The sequence below is a fragment of the Capricornis sumatraensis genome, chromosome 12, assembly GCF_032405125.1.
Source record: "Capricornis sumatraensis isolate serow.1 chromosome 12, serow.2, whole genome shotgun sequence".
Lineage (NCBI taxonomy): Eukaryota > Metazoa > Chordata > Mammalia > Artiodactyla > Bovidae > Capricornis > Capricornis sumatraensis.
This window is the reverse complement of record NC_091080.1, coordinates 81,125,340-81,148,726: the sequence shown is the minus strand read 5'-3', so window position 1 is coordinate 81,148,726 and position 23,387 is coordinate 81,125,340. Positions and strand designations below refer to the sequence as shown.

The following is a 23,387-nucleotide window of genomic DNA, read 5'->3' as shown; positions in this document are numbered from 1 at the left end:
GTGTCTGCACCAACAGCGGGATTGGCCCAGCGCTTTTTAGCTCTGCGGTCTAGACGTGCACGGTCCCGCCCAGCTGCCAGAGGAGCCTGGAGGCCGAGAGAAGAGGCTGGAGGGAGATCGCGGAGGGGAGGGGGCGGGAGGGGGGTGGGGGATCCGGAGGCGCCCGTGCCCGGGAATCTGGGAGGGCCCAGAGCAGCCCCAGGCGGCCCGCCTCGCCACAACTTGCCCAGAACACACAGGCCTCACCCTGCGCCCTGGAAGAAGGAGCCGGCCCACCGCTTCCCGCTTGGCTGCTCCTCGGCCTCCGCGGGCCCGCCTGCGCCAGCAGCACCCCTGGAATCTGCGTCCCCAGCCTTGCCCCCGTCCGCCTGCAGCGCCCGGCGCCTGCCCAGGAGCGCGCGGCTGGGGTGAGTATAAGTCCGGGATGCGCCAGGCGTGCAGGGAAGGCCGGAGCATCTCGGTGCCGCGAAGCCGTGGCCTCCTCCGTCTTTTTCGCCGAAACGAGCCAAGGCGCTGCCGACCCCGAGGGGCCTGCCTGCCGCAATCCTCACTCCCCGTTTGTCTTGCCTTCAAGGGGCGGCGCCGAGGCACCGCTGGAGGCCGCGTTCCCGGGCCTTTGTCTTTGTGGATTCGGCGGGTCGGCCCAGCGGTGCGCCCGGGGCGAGAGACGCTGCACCCGGCTAGAGGCCCCGCTGAGGCTTGGGGGCCAGAGGGAATGGGAAAGCGGTCCCCCCTCTTTCCTGTTCCGGCCATCTTGCGATTCAGATTCAGCCTAGGGGCCAGCGTGGCCAACCACGCGGCGCTCGGGGCCAGGCTGGTGGCGGGGAGTAGAGATGAGCGCCTCGGGGGCCCGCGCACCTCCTCCCCCGAATACAGAGGGAGCGCACGGAGAGACCCCCACCTTAATTTCCAAGGGCTTGAACCCAGAGCCCGGGTGAATTCCCCTAACAGTCCAGAGGCACAGGAAATACGAGGGACAGGGGCCGGGAGCTGACGTCTTACCTAACCAAGCGCCTAATTCATTCGGATCATCCTTTATCCACGTGTCCTTTTGGCAAATTCTTAACACCTTTTCTCTGCCTGACGTATACAAGGTGCTGGGGATATAACGGTGAGCAAGAGAGACCACCGCCCTTGTTCCCGCGGATCCTGCAGCCCAGTGGATGGAGTCCACGGTACCTAGACCTGCCAGGTTGGTGTCCTGACGCCTTTTAAGCAGACTGGGAAACTGAGGCCTAGGGCTGATATAACTTGTTCTAGGTCTGCACGTGGAAGAATAGACCCTGAAGCTAGATCTGTAAGATTTGTATGCTGGCTGCAGTGAATTGGTACTAGCTCTTTTTTCCCCAAAAAATCCAATTCAAAATTATTGGGATGTATGGTTTCTGTGAAGTCTTATGAAGTGTATGCTTAAATTTTTGGATGCTTTCCTGTGGACTTATTTGTAGTTCTCAGTGTTTAGAAAGGGCTAGAAATGGTTGATATTACAACGTTGCTTCCAGTTACTCTCAACTGTATTTTCCTTTCTTCTGTTCTTTGGCTGTTAGGAAAGACAGAAATTTTCCTGATGGTTGGTCCAAACAGGGACTCCCTGGTGGACTGAGGGATGGCTGGCTTTTCCTCAGTTCATGCATCTCAGGCAGCCCCCAGAAGACCTGGAGAATGAGAGGCCTGAGGTCTACAGGTTGCTGCTAGAAATATTTTAGCCCCTCCAGAAAACAGAATGCAGCTGCTGCACAAGTTTGTAAGGTAAATACCAGGGCCCTATAAAGTTTCCCCTCCATATAATTGTTTTGAAAATGTATCCTTTTGGAAAGACAAGTAAAGTATTACACATTCTGGGAAGTTCTCTGGTTGGTAAGAGTTTTCCTGGTGGCTCAGATGGTAAAGAATCTGCCTGCAATGCAGGAGACCTGGGTTTGACCCCTGGGTCAGGAAGATCTCTTGGAGAAGGGAATAGCAACTCACTCCAGTCTTCTTCCCTGGAGAATCCCATGGACAGGGGATCCTGGCAGGCTACAGCCCATGGGATTGCAAAGAGTCAGGCACAACTGAAGGACTAACATGCTCCATCAAATATAATTGACTACACTATAAATTTAATTCTTAAAACAACTATTAAGTATACTATACAAAATGGACCCTTAATATTCAGTGTACCATTCAATGAGTTTTGACAAATGTATATATATCCCTGGGTTATATCAACAGCCCAATCAGAATAGAGAACATTTTTTATTATACCCCCAAAGTGTCTTTATGCCCTCTGGCAGCCAGCCCCCCTCCATCCCATTGATTTTTACAAAGGTTTGTGGCTTAACGTTTTTCTGAGCTGTGTGTGAAAGATGAGGATGAATGGCTATTTCTCATCCCAAAACCTAAGGCGAGGGTCAGAGGCTGGCGGCTAGGATGTGGTTCCCCAAGCCTTAGGGACTTGGAGGGTGGTGTCTGGGGAACCGGGAAGTGTGTCCCCTGGAGGGGTGGTCCGCTGTCCTCTGGGGTCCAAGACGACTTCTCCTCTGATACCGCAGGACTCTGGGCGCCCGCTGACCGCGCGCTGGCCGCCTCGCACTTCGCTACAGGTGCCCGCCCAGGGCGCTGCCATAGCAACGGCCTGGACGCCCAGACCTTAGGCCGCCGCCGCCGGGACCCGGCCTCCTCCTGCTCCCGAGGGGTGGGGCGGCGGCGGCCCGGGCCGGGAAGACGGGACTGCCCCCTCCCCCGATGCCAGCGGAGGCGGCGGATTTGCTTCCAAGCATGGTAAGGAGCCGGGAACCCGGGGATGCCCGCCTGCGGATGCGGCGGGGTGGGGTAGGGGGAACGCTGTGGGGGACGGCGGGACCCCCAGCTCCCTCCGCCTCCCCCTGCTTCTCTCTCCTTCCCGCAGCCCTTTCAGAAGCACGTCTACTACCCGCTCGCCGCCGCCGGCGGCCTGGAGGCACCCGACGCCTCCGCAGCGGCCGCGGCGGGCGGGGCCGCCATGGCCTGTGGCCCCCCCAGCGCGGCGTCGGGCCCCCTGCCCTTCTTCCAGTTCCGCCCGCGGCTGGAGAGCGTGGACTGGCGGCGGCTGAGCGCCATCGACGTGGACAAGGTGGCGGGCGCCGTGGACGTGCTCACGCTGCAGGAGAACATCATGAACATCACCTTCTGCAAGCTGGAGGACGAGAAGTGCCCGCACTGCCAGTCGGGCGTGGACCCGGTGCTGCTGAAGCTCATCCGCTTGGCGCAGCTCACCATCGAGTACCTGCTGCACTCGCAGGAGTTCCTCACCTCGCAGCTGCACGGCCTGGAGGAGCGGCTGCGCCGGAGCCTGGCCGAAGGCGAGCACAGCAAGAAGCTCCTCACCAAGCAGGCCGGCGAGATCAAGCTGCTCAAGGAAGAGTGTAAACGCCGGAAGAAGTTGATCTCCACCCAGCAGCTGATGATCGAGGCCAAAGCCAGCTATTACCAGGTGGGACGCTGCCTCGCGATTGGCCAGTAAAACCCTCAGTGCCTACTGGCTGGGATATTGAGAGCCCTTTCCTATAGCTCTGCCCTTTGTGTTTGTTTAAGATTTGTTTAAATCAGGAGAAAGTACTCTTTAAGCGAAAGAGTACTTTTAACTAACAGATGACATGGCTCATTACCTTGTGCAGACTAACACGGGGTTAATAATTTAACGAACAGCCTTGTCTACAGTGCTTTATTGAATTATCTAAAAGCTGGTGGTTCAAGAAGCTGTTTCCTCCTCCTAACAGGTGTAATGAAAAATAAACCAGGTGCAAATTGTTGTTAAGGTTGGGCCCCAACAGCAATGATATGGAATACTTGCATCTTGTGGATTTCTGCCCCCTCCTCATTTTTAAATTTTGAAATGTTGTAAAATTTACAGGAAGATTGCGAGAACAGTGCTAAGACTTCTTATACCCTTCAACTAAATCCACCAATTATTAGCATTTGCCACACTGGCTTTATTTCCTCTGTCTCTGTACCATGCTATTACTGTTAAGCCGTCTGGCAGTGAGTTGCAGAGTCCTAAATATTTCAATGTATATATTTTCTGAGAAGAAGAATACTTGCTAGTATAACAGCACTGTTTTAAAATTCTTGTCTTTTTGTTCTTAATCTCAGGCTGTTTGTTCTTGAGCCCAAGATAAATATTGTCATTTTTGAGTGTAATGAAGTCAGTGTATGTATCTTTTATGAATTAGGTGGAGAAAGGAAGAATGCTTGAAGATATCAAAGTAGGCAATAAACTGACAGAGACTGATTTCACACCCAGTCATTTTGGCTAAATAGGACTGAACAGGCCTTAGTGGATTTAGGGAATGGTGGAGCCAAAGCAGGAGAGAGTATAGAGAAATGAGTGTGGGTGCAGAAAGAAGTGTGATGAATTGTCCTCAGGACCATCCTAATAGGAGCCTTGGGAGAAGTGTACCTACACTAGGTGAACTGCCAGGAAAGAATCCTGTTAGAAAGTCTTAATGTTTAGCCTTGGGTACACAACCCCTAGATGAAATCATCAACGATCCCAGATATCAATAATTGCCTATTTGTTTCATAAATGCTATTTAAAAACTAAATATTGATAAATAGTGCCGAGATGGTTCTCTAGAAATATATTATTGTAAAATGGATAGAATGGGTTCTGTTTAAAACCTTTAAATAAAGTGCAACTGACTTTGATGTTAAGCAGTGAAACATTAAAACCTGTAAAAATTTTATGTTTATAAACATTTTTTCATTCTTTTGGTTATCTTAGAAACAGCTGTTAGTAAAAGAAGACTGTAAAATGTTAATGATATATGAGGATAATAAACTAATGGCACACTTCTATCAAGTGAGTGGAACCTGCCAACTCTTGACCACTCAACAGACTCTCTGAGTGGTAGTGGTAGCTGTATGGCGTGCCCAGGGAGTGGCCAAGAAGAGGAAGGAAAGACCACACCACCTTTTCCTACTTGGTGTATTTAGTGTAGGTACACTCTGCCCTCTATTAAGTGACTTGCCGTGGTCTCTTTGTGGAGCTCTTGAGCTGTGAGAGCATTTAGGGTGACAACTCCAGAGTTATTCTACTTGGGTTTGAATCCCAGCTATTCCTCTGCACAAGTCATTTAACTTCTAAACCTTAGTTTCCTCATCTGGAAAACAAGAGCCTTAGTAGCAGAATCCCATGAGATAATGCATGTAAGCATGAGGTGGTCGGTTTAGGTGGTTTAGTTACTAAGTCGTGTCCGACTCTTGCGACCCCATGGACTGTAGCCCTCCAGTCTCCTCTGTCCTTAGGATTCTCCAGGCAAGAATACTGGAGTGGCTTGCCATTTCCTTCTCCAATAGCATGAGGAAGGCTTAGTAAATAACATCTGACAAGTGGACATTGATATCTGCGGGGGCTTCTCCATAGTGAGCTGTGGTTACCTGTGATCTACGTCTTTGTGATATAATTATAATGAATAAGCCTAAGGCAAAACCTGAAGAAGAAAGCATGTAAATAGCACAGTAGGATTGAAGCAGCAAAATCCAGACTGAGAGAAACTTAGCAGGACAAATGTTCATTTTCTTTATCAAGAAAGTTATAAGGAAAAGAGAGCTGGAGGTTCAACCTTTAGACTAGCAGAGAATTAAGAGACAAAACAACTAATTGCAAGATATAACTTTATTTGGGTCCTGATTCAAAACAAAGTGCAAAGGATGTCCCTGGTGGTCCACTGGCTAAGACCCTGTGCTCCCAATGTGGGGGGCCCAGGTTCTGTCCCTTGTCAGGGAACTAGATTCCACGTGCCACAACTAAGACCTGGTACAGTCAAATAAATAATAAAAATAATTATTTTTTTTAAAAAATGCAAAAATGTTTTCTAAGGCAATGTGTGAAATATTGGGAAAAAAATAATTGGTTGGATATTTGTCAATAATTAAGGAATTTACACATTTTAAAAGGTGGGATGATAATATTATGATCGTGTTAAAAGAAAATCCTTTTGGAGATAGATTCTGAAATATTGACAGATGAAATACATGATATCCAGGATTTACTAAGAGTAGTCCTGGGGAAGGATATAGATGAACAAGTTGATTGGTTTTTGTTGTTATTTGTTTAAAAATTATGTTAAAAAGTAGAGAATAGAGATATTGGCAAGATTGGTTTTTTTCAGTAAGTTCATCTTAGGAGGCCAAATATTCCTAAGCATGTGATCAGTGATCTGTTAATGCTGGGCTCTGGGGATAAAGCTGTGAATAAAGAGAAGAGAGTTCATACTCTCAGGAAGCTGACATTCTAGATCCTAGAGGAACTGGACAGGAGATAAGAAGCAAAGGAAGTAACTAAACCTGATAATATTAAGTGGTGAGATGGACAATGATGCAGAAAGACAGTGCCTGGCAGGGAGCGTATCCAGGAAGATTTCTTACGGACGTGCGGCACAGCCCCAGCATGGAAGATGTTCCATTAATGACATCTCGAATGTTGGGAAGGAGCCAGACTTCCACGGGAAAGTCTGGGGAAAATTCAGGCGGGGGACTGGCCAGTGCAGAGTGTCTGAAGCTGGCCTGCGTAAGGGACAGGAAGAAGGCTGGCATGGCTGGAGTGTCACGGACAAGTTGGTGCTGGTGGGCTGGGAACCAGCTATGTAACGGGAGCAGCCTCAAGGGTTCCAGGAACCACCATGTTGGGCTCCGTTAACTGAGATGGTTTTCACTGGCATGTGTTCAGTTTGGGAAGAACACCCCGGGTGTAAATGTCTTTTTAGCTATGCTTTCAGCATCAGTTGCCAGGCTGGTATCTCTTGGGGAAAAGCCCCCAAGAGGGAGTGCTTCAGGTACCCAGATTTTAATTCAAATTAGGTGGAAGGGCACTTGTTAGAGACACTTGGATTCATTGCTTTCTCCTTTTCAGTGTCATTTTTGTGACAAGGCCTTTATGAACCAAGCTTTCCTACAAAGTCATATTCAGCGCCGTCACCCTGAAGATTCGCATCTTGGTAAGTAGTGAGCTCTGCTTCAGAGAGCTATTTTCTTTAGCCCTATAATAAAGATACTATTTCTGGTAGCTTTTTCTTTTTTCAGTGAGACATGGTCCAAAGCATCTCTCAATCGTTTTAAAAGAAAGTGTCATAATCCTTGTTTGAACACTCATTAAGTGAATATTGATCCCCTGTGATGTGCCATGCACTGCATTAGGGCTCAAGAATGCAGCCATAAACTAAACAGACCCTGTCTGGCTCTCTTACATCCTAATAGAGGGGATGGAGGAGTCACGTCTAAATAAATGAGTGATGTTTCCAAGTGGCAGCAAGTGCAATGAAGAAAATAAAGTAGGAGAATGGGACTGAGAGTGACTCCTGGTGGTCAGCCAAGGCCTCGTTAAGGAGGTGATATTTGATCAGAAACCAGAATGATGAGGGGGTCCCAGCATGCAGGAAATCTAGGAAATGAAGATCTCAGGCAAAGGGAATTCTCGCTGTCAGCTGTGTTTGGGGGGCGGGGCAGGCCGGTGTGTTTAGGGAACAGATAAAAGTGGTGGAGCAGAGTGAGCAGAGGTGGGCTAGGAAGGGGCCAGGTCACGTAGGGCCTCAAATGCCCTGGTTAGGAATGTGGGCGATTTAATCAGCATAATGAGAAGCCGCTGGAGGATTTCAAGTTGAAGGGGTGGGGACATGATGTAATTTGGACTGGTATTTTTATATTTTTTTGGCTGAGCCACTCAGCTTATGGGATCTTAGTTCCCTGACCAGGGATCCAAAGCACTGCCAGTGAAAGCACCAAGTCCTAACCATGGGATGGCCATGGAATTGCCTTCAATTTGTACCTTTACATGACCCATCTACTAGTGGGCGGGGAACAGATGGTAGGGACAGAGGTGGAAGCAGGTTGAAGCGTGAGGAGGCTGCAACAGGTATCCCAGGGGAGAGAAGGCGGCAGCTGGACCAGGACGGGAGGTGGGAGACGTGGAGATGGAGAGGATTTATTCTGGACACAGAGCCCACAGCCATATGACTCCACATGGGAGCTGGAGATGAATTAGAGATGATCCTGGGCTTCTGTCCTGTAGAAATGGGTGAATGGTTATCATGTTTACTGAGGGGAGGACCAGGAGAGGAGCACATTGAGGGAGGAAGAAGGATGGGGAATTTGGGTTGGCTTTGGGTACACTCAAGTCACACATATAGTCGCCATGCGACTGGTGGAGGCCCAGGCTGGAGATAAAAACCTGGGAGAAGTTAGCAGAACTGGGCTGGATGAGGTCACTTAAAAAGAGAAGACAACTCAGGGCCAGCCCCCCACTAGGAGCCCAGGAGGAGCAGCTGACAGTGAGAAATTGCAGTGATGGAGGCAGGAGGGAAGTGGAGAATGTGTTGTCATGGAAACCAAGGGGCATGAGGGTTTCAAGGAGGAGGCAGTGACCCCCAATGATCTTGAGGCATAAGAGTAAGATAAAGACCAAGAAGTGACCAAATGGCCGTTGGTGGCCTTGACATTGCGGCAGCAAACTGCTGGGGACAAAAGCTGGAGTGGAGTGAGCTGAGCTGAGGATCCGGCAAGGAAGTGGTCATGTCGATTACAGCCATTTATTTCAGTAACGTTTGCTGGGAGAGAAAGCAGGGACAGGAGGCAGTATCTGGAGGGAAAGTGGGACCAAGGGAAGATTATTATCTTATTTGCAATGGGAGATACTAAGATATGTTTGGGTGCCAGTGTGAATTAACCAGTGCCTAGAGGGGCTAATTGAAGGAACAGAAGAGGGAAGGGGCTCTGTGGCTTGGAAGGAACCAGGTTTGCAACTAATCTAAATGTTCTCAGAAGCGAAGAATTGCAAGGCCTGTTTCTCCATGAGCAGATCAGAGCAACTCGACAGATTGCCACAGTAACCCATGGAAATGCTCATTACGATCTAAATGTTTTTGGTACCTGGACGTTTATACCTCTAGCTTGTTACTCACTACCTGTACCTGCTTTTCCCTCCCTTTTGGGCTTGTTTCCATTTCTGCCTATTTCTGAAAGATTTATTTAGGAGACAGCTGAGCTTTGTATAAACAATATGAATAGCATAAAATTCCACTTGTAAGCCATGAATCGTGGATACAGTTTAACAGTATATTGGAGAAATTGGGAAGATTAAATATATTTTAAATTAACCTATCATTCTTCAGTGTGAAACTGACCTTCTTTCTCTTCTGTTTCAGTATCTTATTCTATCTCATACTCGTTTCAGAGAGTATTTCAGACTCTGAAATGAGTATTATTTCTTCAGGTCATCTTTGAGATTCTGACTTTCTACTTTGGTTTCCATACCTTTCATGTCTACACTCACAGACACATGTATATCCATTCAGTCATGTGTACATCTGCATGTAAGTACATGAACATAAGTGTTCTTTCCTTCACTTGTTGCTGCCTTTTACAACTTCTCAGTAGTTCATTTTTGCCCCGTGGATGGGTTGTGGCCCAAGTTTGCATTTTGAGTGCCAGCCTCTGCTTGTCTGAGCACTGATGACATGTTCAGGAGAGTTCCGTGGGAGCCAGAAAGATGGTGACCATAGAGATTTCAATATTGAGGTATCTGCGGTTGAAGCTGTTGATTTCCTTTCTCTGATTGAGACAGGCGTCTTGGAGAAGAGCCCAGGATTATTCCTTTGCTCCCTGAACGGGCTCTCACCCTGCCTCTGCAGGGTTAATCCAACCTCAACCCAGTGGCTGAAAGAATCTGCTTAAAAATAATTTGGTGCCCAACGATGCAAAGGGCTGAAAATACAAAGTAAAGAGTAAAGTTGGCTCGTGCAGCATGAAAGAGAGTAATATCCCAAGAAAAAGCAGTTTCCTTTGTCTTTGTCTTATTAGTAGCACTGTACCCCGTAAGTTTTCCAGTGGGTTTCTAAGAGATGGTATTTTAACGATATTTCTGTTACGACAGAGTATAAGGCAAGGGCTCAGACGGACAAGCTCCAAAGTGAGATCGACATGTTGAAGGAACAGCTGCAGCTCACCAAGTCTCAGCTAGAGGCTGCACAGCATGCCCACGCAGTCAGGCTCTCTAAGGTATGAGGCTGAATTCTGAAGCAGTGATGTGTCGGGAAGGATTGGGGTTCATCCCTTTTAAATATTCAGTAGAGTTCACCAGTGAAACCATCAGGTCCTGAACTTCTCTTCATTGGGAGTTTCTCTTGATTACTGATTCAATCTCTCCTCCTTATTGGTCTGTTTGGATTTTCTCTTTCTTCATGATTCAGTCTTGGCAGATTGTATAGTCTCTAGGAATTTTTGAGATTTTGGACCACTGTGTTTATACTTTAAGAGATGTAAGGACAAAAGGAACGCTATGTGCTGCCTTTGGTTTGGGGAAATCATTGTGCACAGACCTCCCTTTATACGCAGTGTTTTTTGCAACAAAACAAGAAAGGCCTAACTGAAATTTGCAAGTCTCACCAACACATGTGAGGTGAAGCTGTGCCCATTTATTTAAAATTCTGCAGGCTTGCTTCATGTCAGAGCTTTTAAAGCCATGTATTAAATCAATTTCAGGAATATGAAATGCAGAAAACAAAAGAGGAAGAATTTCTGAAGTTATTCGATAGATGGAAAGAAGAAGAAAAGGAGAAACTAGTTGATGAAATGGAAAAAGTCAAGGAAATGTTTATGAAGGAGTTTAAAGAACTGACTTCTAAGAACTCAGCATTAGAATATGTGAGTAATTAACACATATATATGGAATTTAGAAAGATGGCAATGACGACCCTGTATGCAAGACAGGAAAAAAGACACAGCTGTGTATAATGGCCTTTTGGACTCAGAGGGAGAGGGAGAGGGTGGGATGATTTGGGAGAATGGCATTCTATCATGTATACTATCATGTAAGAATTGAATCACCAGTCTATGTCTGACGCAGGATACAGCATGCTTGGGGCTGGTGCATGGGGATGACCCACAGAGATGTTATGAGGAGGGAGGTGGGAGGGGGGTTCATGTTTGGGAACACATGTAAGAATTAAAGATTTTAAAATTAAAAAAAAAAAAAGAATATGTGAGTATTAAACCTAGGAGTCCTCATAGCATTGACAGAGTTGTGGCCTTTAGAGGTGGCGTAACAGTGGCAATGTGGCCCTCAGACCCACAAGTTCCTTTATCGTGCCCTGGCCCAGACTTCCATCCTCCCTGAGAGCCTAGGGAGCTCGGGCATATGGAAAACAGAGCAAGTCCTTAAGAGCAGGAGCTCTGGCCCCCAACCCCAGTGCAGAACACTTGGTACATTTGGGTCAGATCAGAGAAGGGCCCTCTTGCTTAACTCATTAGGTTTGGATAGCCTGAAACCATAACCCCTTCCCCAACTTTTGGAGCTTTCCAAAGTTCCAAAGGAACTTTCTAGAAAGAATGACACAGATCCCCAATGTGGGAGAAAGAAGCTGACCCAGAAAGACAGGCCTGTTCAGTCTGAGTGAGGTGAGTGAGCTGGATGTGATTAAATGCAGCCCCTCCTGCTTCCCTGTGGGAGCAGCCTTGGTCCCAGGGAAGCAAAGGAGACCAGGGAAGATTCTTGAGCTCCCTCTAGGGGCAACATGTTTTAGAAACTGAAACAGAGGGGTAGTTTGGGAAAACTGCGAAGATCCTTCTCTAAAACGCCCTGAACCCTCTCATGGGGATGGGCAAACTGTGACTTGGGACCCAAATCTAGCAAACTACCTGATTTTGTATGGCCCTTGATCTAAGAAAGGTTTTTACCCTTTAAAGTGGCTGAACAAAGTCAAAAGGAAATACATTTCATGACATGAAAATGGTATCAATTGACCTTCCGGTGTGTCTACAAGAGAGTATTTTGGAATACAGCTGTGTGGTTTCCTCTACACTTACTCTATGGAGCTTCTGTGCTGCCGCCATGGAGTCGAGTCGCTGTGACACCTTACGTGTCTCCAAAGTCAAATACTATCTGGCTCTTTACAGAAAAAGTTTGCCAGCCGCTATCTATAAAGTAAATGTGGCCCAGGGTTAGTTAGCTATTGGTGGCAGTGAAATGGATGTTCATTATACTGTCCTTTCAACCTTTTCGTAAATTGTAATTTGCAGATAAAAAGTTGAGGGGAAGTTAACGTGGGGTGGCTCACTGTGTCTTTTCTGTAGGGCTTCCTTCAGGCAACTCCCTGTTGCTTCAGGTGTCCCCACATCACCTCCCTTGGGTCTGAGCATCAGAGCTCTTGGACAGTTGTTGTTCAGTTGCTCAGTTGTGCCCGCCTCTTTGCGACACCGTGGACTGCAGCATGCCAGGCTTCCCTGTCCTGCACCATCTCCTGGAGCTTGCTCAAACTTGGAGCTGGTGATGCCCTCCAACCATCTCATCCTCTGTCGCCCCCTTCTGGCCGCCTCACTAAATCACCCAGTCTATCAACTGCACCCAATTCCTGTTTCTGGCAACTGTTCACCTGCCCATCACCCATCGCCTAAAATTAGAAAGTTAGGTTTTCCTTTCCCTTTTTCACCCTGTGCATATTCTTTTATTGGAAGAAGTAAAACAGGAAAACCACTGTGAAGAGAAGCACAATGAGTGTCTTGTAGGATAGTCAGATTTAATGTATGGATACAGGCTCCCCAATTTTGTTCTCTGTTTCAATCTTTATTTCTTAATTAAAAATTAAAAACATTATTTTTTTGGCTGTGCTGGGTCTTCGTGGCTCTGCAGGCTTTTCTCTAGCTGGGGAGAGCTGCGGCTATGCTCTAGCTGTGAAGCTCAAGCTTCTCATTGCAGTGGTTTCTCTTGTTGCAGGGCATGGACTCTAAGACACGCCAGCTTCGGTAGTTGTGGCCTGTGGGCTCAGGAGTTGCGGCTCCCAGGCTCTCGAGCACGGGCTCAATAGTTGTGGCGCACGGGCTTAGTTGCTCCGTGGCATGTGGGATCTTCACGGATCAGGGATTGAACCCGCGTCTCCTGCATTCGCAGGTGGATTCTTTACCACTGAGCCACCAGGGAGGCCCTCTGCTTCAGTCTTACAGAAGTATGAACATTTTTACCAGTGATTTTTAACTTTTCTTTTATAGCAATTGTCAGAAATCCAGAAGTCCAATATGCAGATCAAGTCTAACATAGGCACGCTAAGAGATGCACATGAGTTTAAAGAAGAACGTGCACAGCATCCCCAGGATTTCCAAAATGTGATGCAGCTACTTGACAATCAGGTGTGTAGAAGTGGGTGACGACTGATTTTTCTTGGTGAAGTAATTTATAGGAGATAGCATCTAAGAAAAAGTGTCTCTTTCAGTGATGGTGACAGTGGCTAATTCTTTTTATCTTGTCTCCTATTGCATATGTAACTCATAATAGATGTTCATTAGATACTTCAGTTCAGTCACTCACTCGTGTCTGATTCTCTGCAACCCCACGGACTGCAGCATGCCAGGCTTCCCTGTCCATCACCAACTCCTGGAGCTTACTCAAACTCATGTCCATCGAGTCAGTGATGCCATCCAAGCATCTCATCCTCTGTTGTCCCCTTCTCCTCCTGCCTTCAGTCTTTCCCAGCATCAGGGTCTTTTCAAATGAGTCAGTTCTTCGCATCAGGTGGCCAAAGTGTTGGAGCTTCAGCTTCAGCATCAGTCCTTCCAATGATTATTCAGGGCTGATTTGCTTTAGGGTGGACTGGTTGGATCTCTTTGCTGTCCAAGGGACTCTTCAAGAGTCTTCTCCAACACCACAGTTCAAAAGCATCAATTCTTTGGCGCTCAGCCTTCTTTATTAGATACTTACTGATTGACTAATAGATGTGGATACAGAACGTCTGGCAACGTTGTTTAATTTTTCCTCGAATGATACATGTTTGAATTAGTTCATATTACTTTAGTAGTTATTTTTCATGTTTCAGATGAAGGCCCACTTTCGAAAGGCATAGAAAGGCATTTTGAAGCACAGACTGTTTTTTCAGAGCGTATAAGCTGCACTGGTGAACTGATGATCTTTTACACATATCGGAGGAATTACAGTCATCTGGAAGTGAACCTCAGTAATCAGTACGGCCTTCATCCTGGCTCTTTTGGTCACAGTGACTTAGGAGAACTTTTTTTAGCCAGAAAACAGAGATTAAAGCTTATGAAGTCATGATTTTTTTTCAAAAAGCAGTATTACATCATTTTAAAAAGTAAATGTGTTTTTCAGGGACCTATTGTGTAACACATGGAACTACTCAGTGTTATGTGGCAGCCTGGATGGGAGGGGGTCTGGAGGAAAATGGATACATGTATGTGAATGGTTGAGTCCTTTCGCTGTTCCCCTGAAACTATCACAACATTGTTAAACGGTTCTGCGTGTGTGTGCTAAGTCATTTTAGTTGTGTCCGACTCTGTGTGACCCCCTGGACTGTAGCCCACCAGGTTCCTCTGTCCATGGGATTTCCCAGGCAAGAATACTGGAGTGGATTGCCATGCCCTCCTCCAGGGGATCTTCCCAACCAAAGGATCGAGCCAGCATCTGTTTTGTCTCCTGCATTGGTGGGCAGGTTCTTTACCACTAGCGCCAGCTGGGAAGCCCAACCAGCTATACCCTAAGAGAAAATTAAAAATTTTTTTAAAAAGTGTTTGTGAATATGGACTACAACCACAGCTTCTTGTCTTGCCTCTCTCCCCCAAATCTACCTTCTGCATTGCAGCCAGGCTGACCGCATCACCACCCTGCCTAAAATCCTTTGGTGTCTCCCCCTTTTTCACAGAAAAAACTCTAGAACTGTTAACCAGGATTCAGAGTCCCTGGGCATCTGGTCCTGCTATCTCCCACCATTCTTGGCTTTACCTTGACACACCAGCAGTGCCTAAAAGCACCTGGTTCCAGCTTTCTTTGTCATGTACTTCCTAGTTTTTAGGCGCCATCACTTACTCAGCTGGAATGGCATCTCTTCTGGAAAGTTCTCCTGGGCCTCTGGGTTAATGCATGCCACAGTCCTCCAAGCTGGACCTGACCACGTGCACATTATGTGGAAACCTCCCATTGTTATATCCACCTTCCCCCCGACCGCCCCCAGGGAGGGCAGGGCCCGCCTCTTAGTCCTCTACCAGCCTGGTGGCACCAGTAGTAAAGAACCCGCCTGCCAATGCAGGAGACATAAAAGGTGCTGGTTCAATCCCTGGATTGGGAAGATCCCCTGCAGGAGGGCATGGCAACCCATGCCAGTATTCTTGCCTGGGAAATCCCATGGACAGAGGAGCCTGGAGGTCTACAGTCCAGGGGGTAGCAGAGTTGGACACAACTGTTGCGACTTAGCATGCATGCACACAGCCTGCTGCAGCTGCCCAATGAGGTGCAGATACACGGTAGGGAATCAGGAATTGGGTCCTGATGGTTGCTCCCAGCAGGCTGCTCTCTCACTAGTTGAGGGACTCGGCTATAAAACTCTCAGGTGCCACGTGAATTTCTTTTGTCTGAGGCCTTCCTGCGAGGTCTGTCAGTTCATAACCCATAGACTCAGAAACCGTGACGTTTCCTTTTGACTTCTTAGGTTAGCAGGCTAACACCTGGTTTTTTTTTTTTTAATGAAGTTTTATTGAAACACAGAGCTTCCCTGGTGGCTCAGATGGTAAAGAATCTGCCTGCAGTGTGGGAGGCCTGGGTTCTATACCTGGGTAGGGAAGATCCCCTGGAGGAGGGCATGGCAACCCACTCCAGTATTCTTTGCCTGGAGAATCCCCATGGACAGAGGAGCCTGGCGGGGACAGTCCATGGGATTGCAGAGTCGGACTGGACTGAACAACTAAGCACTGAGACGCAGCCTTGCTACTGTGTATCATCTGTGGCTGTTCATTCACATATTACTTACGGCTGTTCTCCCATTCCTGGTAGTAGTGAGTCATCTGGCCCCCCGAGTCTAACATATTTTCTATTAGCCCTTTAATAGAAAATATTTGTTGACCTCTGCCTCAGCGTGTAAGGTGAAAACCAGGTGCAAGTGTGATTAAACGTTTCTGACTGTATTCGTCTTTAAAAATGGCTGCTAAAATGTTACCCAAATAGTTGGGTTTCCTAGATACTCACTGAAAAAGAAGCTCTCGTTCTGAGTAGATGTCATTATTATGAGAGCATGCTAAGTGGCTTCAGTCATGTCTGACTCTTTGCAACCCAATGGACATAGCCCACCAGGCTCGTCTGTCCATGGAATTTTCCAGGCAGAAATACTGGAGTGGGTAGTCATGCCCTCCTCCAGGGGATCTTCCCTACCCCGGGATCAAACCCATGTCTCTTATTTCTCCTCCATTGGCAGGCAGGTTCTTTACCACTAGTGACACCTGGGAAGCCCGTCATTATTATAGTTGGACCTGAATTTCTCCTGTTTTACTGTTTTGCAGGAAAGCAAGTGGACAGCTCGTGTTCAGGCTCTTCATCAAGAACACAAGAAAGAAAAGAGCCGGGTAAGATTAAGAAATGATTGGCCTATAAAAAGTGGGTCTTTCTGAAAAGAATTTTTGCTCTCTTTATAATAAAGATAGTATTTGTCTGCTGAAAACAATTTGTAGAGAAATGTATAACAAAAACTTAAATTACTTATAATTCCAATACCAAAGATAACCAGTGCTACTGCTTTGTTATAATTTCTTCAGTCTTTTTGATGCTGTAAATGTGCTTCTTTAGGTATAGAAACCCATACATATAATTTGTCTCACAGTTTTAAAGTTATGCTTTATATCTATAACTTTATACATTTTAATTTAATATATCATAAACATTTTCCTATGTTTTAAAATATTCTTCAAAATTGTGATTTTTTTTTAATGACTCCATGATGATCTTATTGATGTATCATCAACTATTTAATCTCTTCTTCATTGTTGAATACATATTTCTAATTTTTCTACATTACAGAGTGGCAATCTAAGTTTTGAATACAGGCCTACCTTGTTTTATTGCACTTTGCAGATAATTGTGTTTTATATAAATTGAAGGTTTGTGGCAACCCTGCATTGTCAGATGATGCATTTTTTAGCAATAAAGTATTTTTAATTAACATATGTATATCGTTTTTTAGACATAATGTTATTGCACACTTAATGGGCCACAGTGTAGTGTAACATAACTTTTACATGCAGTAGGATACTAAAAAATTCATGTGACTCATTTTATTGCAATTTGGCTCTATTGCTATGATCTGGAACTTAATCCACAGTATCTCCAGGTCTATCTATAAAAACGAGGATTGTTTATATTAAAGTCACTTTTTAAGTCATTTTAATGAAAACAAAAATTAATTGTAACACCTATTTCCTTTCTGCTAGGTACATCAGAAATTTAAGTGTTAAGATGCTTTTATAATAGTGCAAAAATATAAAATAAATTTATTTGAGATTTTTAGGTAGGAAAACATCTGTTTATTTTTTCACTTTAAATTGTATGTGTTTTGTAGCCCTTTGTATCCCCTTTTGGGCAAACAGGATAGACTGGGTGGCTGATAAACAACAGAAACTTATTTCTCATGGTTCTATTGCTCCAGCAATTGGACAGAGAGAGTTTGTTAAAAATAATGGCTGGCCTATGAGTAGATATAACACTCAATTCATTTCTCCAACTTAAGCCACCCTTCTGAGCTCCAGATGAGATAGCCAGCTTCGTACTCGGCCTCTGCACAACTTTTTAAATGTGATGTGTCTAAAATGAGGTCCTTGGGTTTGTTCCCAGACATCTTTTTCTTTTTGGTTGATAGCATCCTTGTCCACTCAGATGCAGACATTGATTCCCATCTCCTCCTCAACTCCCAGTTCCAGGCTATTGATGGGTCCTGCTGAGTATCTTATATCCATGTTTTCCCGGACATTTCTATGCCTTCCATTGCTTCTCCACTGAGCTCCCAGCATTTCCAAAAGGGAAACCCCTTTTGGGTCTATCCGGTCTCCCAGTTCCAGCCTTCCTCTCTTATAATCTACTCTCTGCAGAGCAGACAGAACAACCTGGCTGCTCAGCTCATCCTGATCCTCTCTCTCAACCTACTGTTTTAGCTATGATGGCCTTCTGGTAATTTATAGAACATGCAGCCTTTTTTCTCTTTGTACACGTGGTTTTTTACTTCTGGGAGGTACTTCCCCTTGCTCCTTATGCAGCTGGCTCCTTCCCCTCTGATTTAGTTTTCTCTGAAAGTGAAAGTGTTAGTCACTCAGTTGTGTCCTACTCTTTGTGATCCCGTGGACTGTAGCCCACTAGGCTCCTGTCTCCATGGAATTCTCCAGGCAAGAGTACTGGAGTGGGTTCCCACTCCCCCCTTCTCCAGGAGATCTTCCCAACCCAGGGATCAAACCCAGGTCTCCTGCATTGCAGGCAGATTCTTCACCATCTAAGCTACCAGGAAAGCCCTAGTTTTCTCTGCTGTTGCAAATTACTACAGATTTAGTATGTCACAGTTTCTATGGGATAGGAGTCCAGGCACGGCTTAGCTGGGTCTTCTGCTCGGGGTTTTATGAGCTGCATTGGAGGTGTCAGTCGAGCTGTCTCCTCTGGGGCTCTGGGGCCTCTCCGAAGCCTGTTCAGATGGTTGGCAATGTGCAGTTCCCCATGGTCAGCCGTGGGAGTCAGGGTGGAGTGAGACCCTCAGCTCCGCAGTTCACAACCTGACTGTGACTTCTTCAAGGCCAATAGGAGAGCATCGCTCCTGCCTTCATTCTCCTCCTTTAAGACACTTGAAGTCACCCAAGACCGCTCCATCCAGGGAAGCGATCCTCTCCCTTAATTATTCTCATCACTTCACAAGTGTAACTCTGACTGATCACTTTTTAAGTAGCTTATTAGTTTACTTGTTTATTGTCTGTCTCTCCAGCCAGATCATTAGCCTTTTGAGGGAAGGGCTCTGTTTACTCCTCCACTGCATTCCCAGAATCTAATAATGTTCCTAAAATGTTCTTGTTGTTGTTCAGTTGTGTTCGACTCTTTGAGGCCCCATGGACTGCAGCATGCCAGGCTTCCCTGTCCATCACCATCTCCCTGAGTTTGCTCATACTCATGTCCATCAAGTCGGTGATGCCATCTGACCATCTCATCCTCTGCCCCCCCACTTTTCTTCCTGCCCTCAGTCTTTCCCAGCATCAGGGTCTTTTCCAGTGAGTTGGCTCTTTGCATCAGGTGGCCAAAGTATTGGAGCTTCAGCTTTAGCATCAGTCCTTCCAATGAATAGTCAGGGTTGATTTCCTTTAGGATTGACTGGTTTGATCTCCTGGCAGTCCAAGGAACTCTGAAGAGTCGTCTCCAGCACCACAGTTTGAAAGCATCCATTCTTAGGGGCTTACTAAATTTTTGCTAAATGAATGCAGAAGCTTGATAGGTGGCCAACAAGGGGATCACTCAGCCTTTTTTTTTTTTTTTTTTGTGGAGAGAGGAATGCTAATTGTAGGGGGCAGAAGAGCAGGGTGGAAAGAGCTGTCTGTTAGTATGAGCCTGATATTTGAATCCAGATCCTCTTAACCTTGGGTCCCTGCTTCTCTGCCCTGCTGCCTTGTTCACCTGTCATTCTTGAGGCACTTAGCCAGCAGGGGAGGGAAACAGACAACTTAGAGCAGTTGCTTTTCTGTAAGAATCCTGAATCTTTCCTTTGAGATGCTCTAAGGCAGCAGTTCCTGAGACTCATTCGGCAGGTGAGTCTGGGACATGCAGAGTTTGGAAAAAAATAAACAATAACAACAGCAGCAGACCCCAGATCATTGTGTTTTGGATCCATGGTTTGAACCACTGCTCTTATGATTTGAAGTCCTACTTTTATTCTTCAAGGCTTCTTTAGCACACAGGGGTTTAGGGACAGAAATTCAGGGTTCGTTTTTAATAGGGGATTTTAGCCCTTGCTCCTTTAAGCCTCTTGCATTCCAGGCAGCTGTGGGAATTTCAGTGGCTTTCTGGCTAGACTGCTGTGTAAGTTGTAGACGTTTCCACTTGGCCCCTGCAGGTGGCGACAGAGAGGAAGGGAAGGTCTGGTTCTGAGGGAGGCACCTCGCCGCGTGTGCTGGGAGCGGGGAGTTTTGGTGCTGCCAGCAGGCTACGCTGCTCCCTCGTCTGTTGGCTTTGCTTGTTCAGAAGCTCCTTCTCCCTTCATTCCTCTTAAACCCCAGCAGAGGGGCGAATTCCCTCAGGTTTAGTAATCTGTGCCCGAGACCTGACTATCAATTATTCCACATGATTGGTGCCTACTGTGTTCCTACAATGCACATATTGTATTTCTCTGCTTACGGGAAGTTGCGTTTGCCAACTTTTTATTGCTTTACCTAAATTCTTGGCAGTCTTTTTTTTTTGGTTTTGTTTTTAAATAGCAGTGGTAGGAGTTCAAAGGGAACCACAGGTAAATGGTGGCATGCCCTTTTCCGCCCAACAGAAGACTCAGAGCTTGGGACGTTGTGGAATGGTCACGTAGTAAAAGGGCAGCAGAATGGGGTGATGTGGCTGGTAGAGAAAAAAATGTAAAACTCGCAGTGGTAGAAAGTCACAAGACGTGAACTCTAGGACTTCTCTGGTGGTACAATGGATAAGAATCTGCTTGCCAATGCAGGGGACACGGGTTTGATCCCTGGTCCGGGACGACTTCATGTACCACAGGGCAGCTAAGCCCGTGCACCTGGGCTCTAGGGCCCGAGAGCCACAACTACTGAAGCCCCCATGCCTAGAGCCCGTGGTCCATAACTGGAGAAGCTGCTGGAATGAGAAACCCAGGCACTGCAATGAAGAGTAGCCCCTGCTTGCCCCAACTAGAGATGCCCTCCTGCAGCAGTGAAGACCCACTGCAACCAAAAATTAATGAATTAGTTAATTAAAAAAGGAAAAGAAATGAGCTCCAGGGCCACCAGCTTTTTGAAATAAGTTCTGGCTAGTCCTCATCTTCAGACTAGCACATTCCTCTCTCAGCAGACTCTTTCTGTACCTTCTTGGTCAGTTCTTAATTCCAGTATCAAAAGGATGCCATCCCATTATTTTTCTTAAGTCCTCCTTCTCTTTGGGTCCTGCATTGAATCCCCATATTGTTGATCCTAAACCTCCCTCCAGACCCCTGGACATTTTTACTGGCTTCGCCTTCTACTTTCCTGCTCAGGATTTCCCAGACTGTCTTGGGAGGGGCACTCTTACAGTGGTCTCTGAAAATGTGGGGAAAGTTCTTGACAGTGTTCTCCTGTCATTGAGATTGTTAGCATCCATTGCGATATGTAAGGTTTCTTTCTAGTCTTTACCCAGGAAACCTTTGTAACTTGGTTCAACCTATTGTTTGTCTGGGCTCATATGAGCACACAGCCCTTCAGAGGGAAGACCCTGCTATGTATTGATGGAGAGCTTTAACTTTTTGTTGCTGTTTTTGTTATGTGTCTATTAAATGTAAATTAGATTATTTTTAGAGTAGTTTTAGGTTCACAGCAACATTGAAGAGGAAATGCAGAGTTCCCAAATACCCCACCCCCCACACCCCCGCCATATACAGCCTCCTGTATTATCAACACCCTGTACCAGAGTGATACATTTGTTACAACTGATGAATCTATATTGATATGTCATTATCCCCCAAAGACTTCCCGGGTGGCTCAGATGGTAAAGCGTCTGTCTACAATGCGGGAGACCCAGGTTCGATCCCTGGGTTGGGAAGATCCCCTGGAGAAGGAAATAGCAATCCACTCCAGGACTATTGCCTGGAAAATCCCATGGACAGAGGAGCCTGGTAGGCTACAGTCCATGGGTTTGCAAAGAGTTAGACACGACTGAGCGACTTCATTCATTTATTCATTTATTCATTATCCCCCAAAGTCTACCATTATTTTAGGGTTCATTCTTGTTCACTCTTGTGAATAGGGATTCCTAAGTAGCTCATCGGTAAAGAATCTGTCTGCCAATGCAGGAGATGCAGGAGACATGGGTTCCATCCCTGGGTCAGGAAGATCCCTTGGAAGAGGAAATGGCAGCCCGATCCAGTATTCTTTCCTGGGAAATCCCAAGGACAGAGGAGCCTGGCAGTGTACAGTCCATAGGGTCACAAAGAGTCAAATAAGGCTGGGCAGCTGAGCACGCATGCACAATTTCTTAACACATCTCATGACACAGACACTAAGTTTGAGAGTGTGGACTTGGAAGACAGGAAAGCTGAGGTCTGGGCTCTTCCCTCCTCCAGCTGTCTGCATGTGGGTCAGCTACTTACCTCTCTAGACCTGAGTTTCCCCATCTGAACAACATAGTCAAACCATGTATCCATGATGCTGTGGTGTAGATTCAACAAGATATGCTTAATGTTTTAGCCTTTAAAATGTGTTGAGTGTTTGTTTAAAAAGCAAACGAACCTCTCCAGTTAGGAAACGCTGCTTCAGGCTCTCTCTCTGCTCCTCTCAACACAGTTACCCGCCTTTTCGGACCTGCACTTCCCTGTCTCCATTCCCAAGCCACAGAATTGGAATGTGCTTCGTGCCATTTACCAAGGGTTTTTTCTCCTCCTTTTAAGCAACGTCTGAAATTGCTTTAAGAATGTTTCCTTGAATTTTTGAAACCAAATTCTTGTATTCTTTTTCAAAAAATATTTAGTTAATTAATTTGGCTGGGCTGGGTCTTTTGCAGCATGCAGGATCTTAGCTGTGGCCTGTGGGATCTAGTTACGTGACCAGGGGTCAAACCCAGGTCCCCTGCATTGGGAGCATGAATCTTAGCCTTGACCACCAGGGAAGTTCCTTTTCTTCAGTTCTTGTCCAGAACTGATATTCCCTCTAGAGATGAATCTGTGCATCTTTGGATCTATCTGCCCTGTGCTTCCCTTCCTTCTCTTCCCTTCCTCCATCCATCCTTTCCACCCTCTCTCCACCCTTCTCCCTCCTCTCTTCCTCTTTTCCTCAACCCCCAACCCCCTTCCATTTCTCACTAAATGTTTATCGAAAACCTGCTAAGGGACAGAGACTGCTAGGTATATAAAATAATTAAGTTGGGCTCTCTGGCTGGGGGAGTGTGCTTTCCAGCTGGGATGATATGTGAGGGCTGCTTGGGGTCGGAGTTGCTCTGTGGGTGGCCTGGTCCTTTATCCTCGCTCCTCCCCGTGTGATTTCATGTAATGGGTCACTACGCCATTCACATGATCAATGTTGTCTGTTTTGGGCCGTGAGCTCCCTGGGAACAGAGATGAAGCCCCTTGTAACAGCCAGGGCCTGGGGACATGGTGATCAGAGAGCTAGTCAATGTGTAGACGACATAAGCCAGTGAGAAGGCGAGGTGTGTACATACAAACTGCAGAAAGAAGAAATTTACTTGCAGGTTCCATACGCATGCCTTTCTTCCTCATTTTCTTGCAGCTCCTGTCACATATAGAGAAACTTCGAACTTCAATGATAGACGATCTAAATGCAAGTAATGTCTTCTATAAGAAAAGGATAGAAGAACTAGGGCAGAGGCTCCAGGAACAGAACGAGCTGATCATCACTCAGAGACAGCAGGTATTTTGGTGTATATATATATATATATATAGGCACCA

At 46.4% G+C, this 23,387-nt stretch overlaps 1 protein-coding gene and 1 non-coding gene across 2 annotated transcripts in view; both read left to right on the top strand.

Annotated features, from left to right (window-relative positions):
* The first annotated feature begins 1,666 nt into the window (after positions 1 to 1,666).
* The window catches only part of DZIP1 (DAZ interacting zinc finger protein 1), a 49,521-nt gene continuing 27,800 nt past the window's right edge, over positions 1,667 to 23,387 (top strand). The window contains exons 1-9 of the mRNA XM_068984501.1: positions 1,667 to 1,749; positions 2,532 to 2,760; positions 2,888 to 3,451; positions 6,872 to 6,956; positions 9,887 to 10,011; positions 10,495 to 10,656; positions 12,997 to 13,134; positions 16,285 to 16,347; positions 23,209 to 23,349. Coding sequence (XP_068840602.1) covers positions 2,725 to 2,760; positions 2,888 to 3,451; positions 6,872 to 6,956; positions 9,887 to 10,011; positions 10,495 to 10,656; positions 12,997 to 13,134; positions 16,285 to 16,347; positions 23,209 to 23,349 — 1,314 coding nt within the window. The 5' untranslated portion in view covers positions 1,667 to 1,749; positions 2,532 to 2,724. The remainder of the gene's footprint in view (positions 1,750 to 2,531; positions 2,761 to 2,887; positions 3,452 to 6,871; positions 6,957 to 9,886; positions 10,012 to 10,494; positions 10,657 to 12,996; positions 13,135 to 16,284; positions 16,348 to 23,208; positions 23,350 to 23,387) is intronic.
* Positions 21,458 to 21,529, top strand: TRNAC-ACA (transfer RNA cysteine (anticodon ACA)). Its single transcript has one exon. It is a non-coding gene; the product is annotated as a tRNA-Cys (tRNA).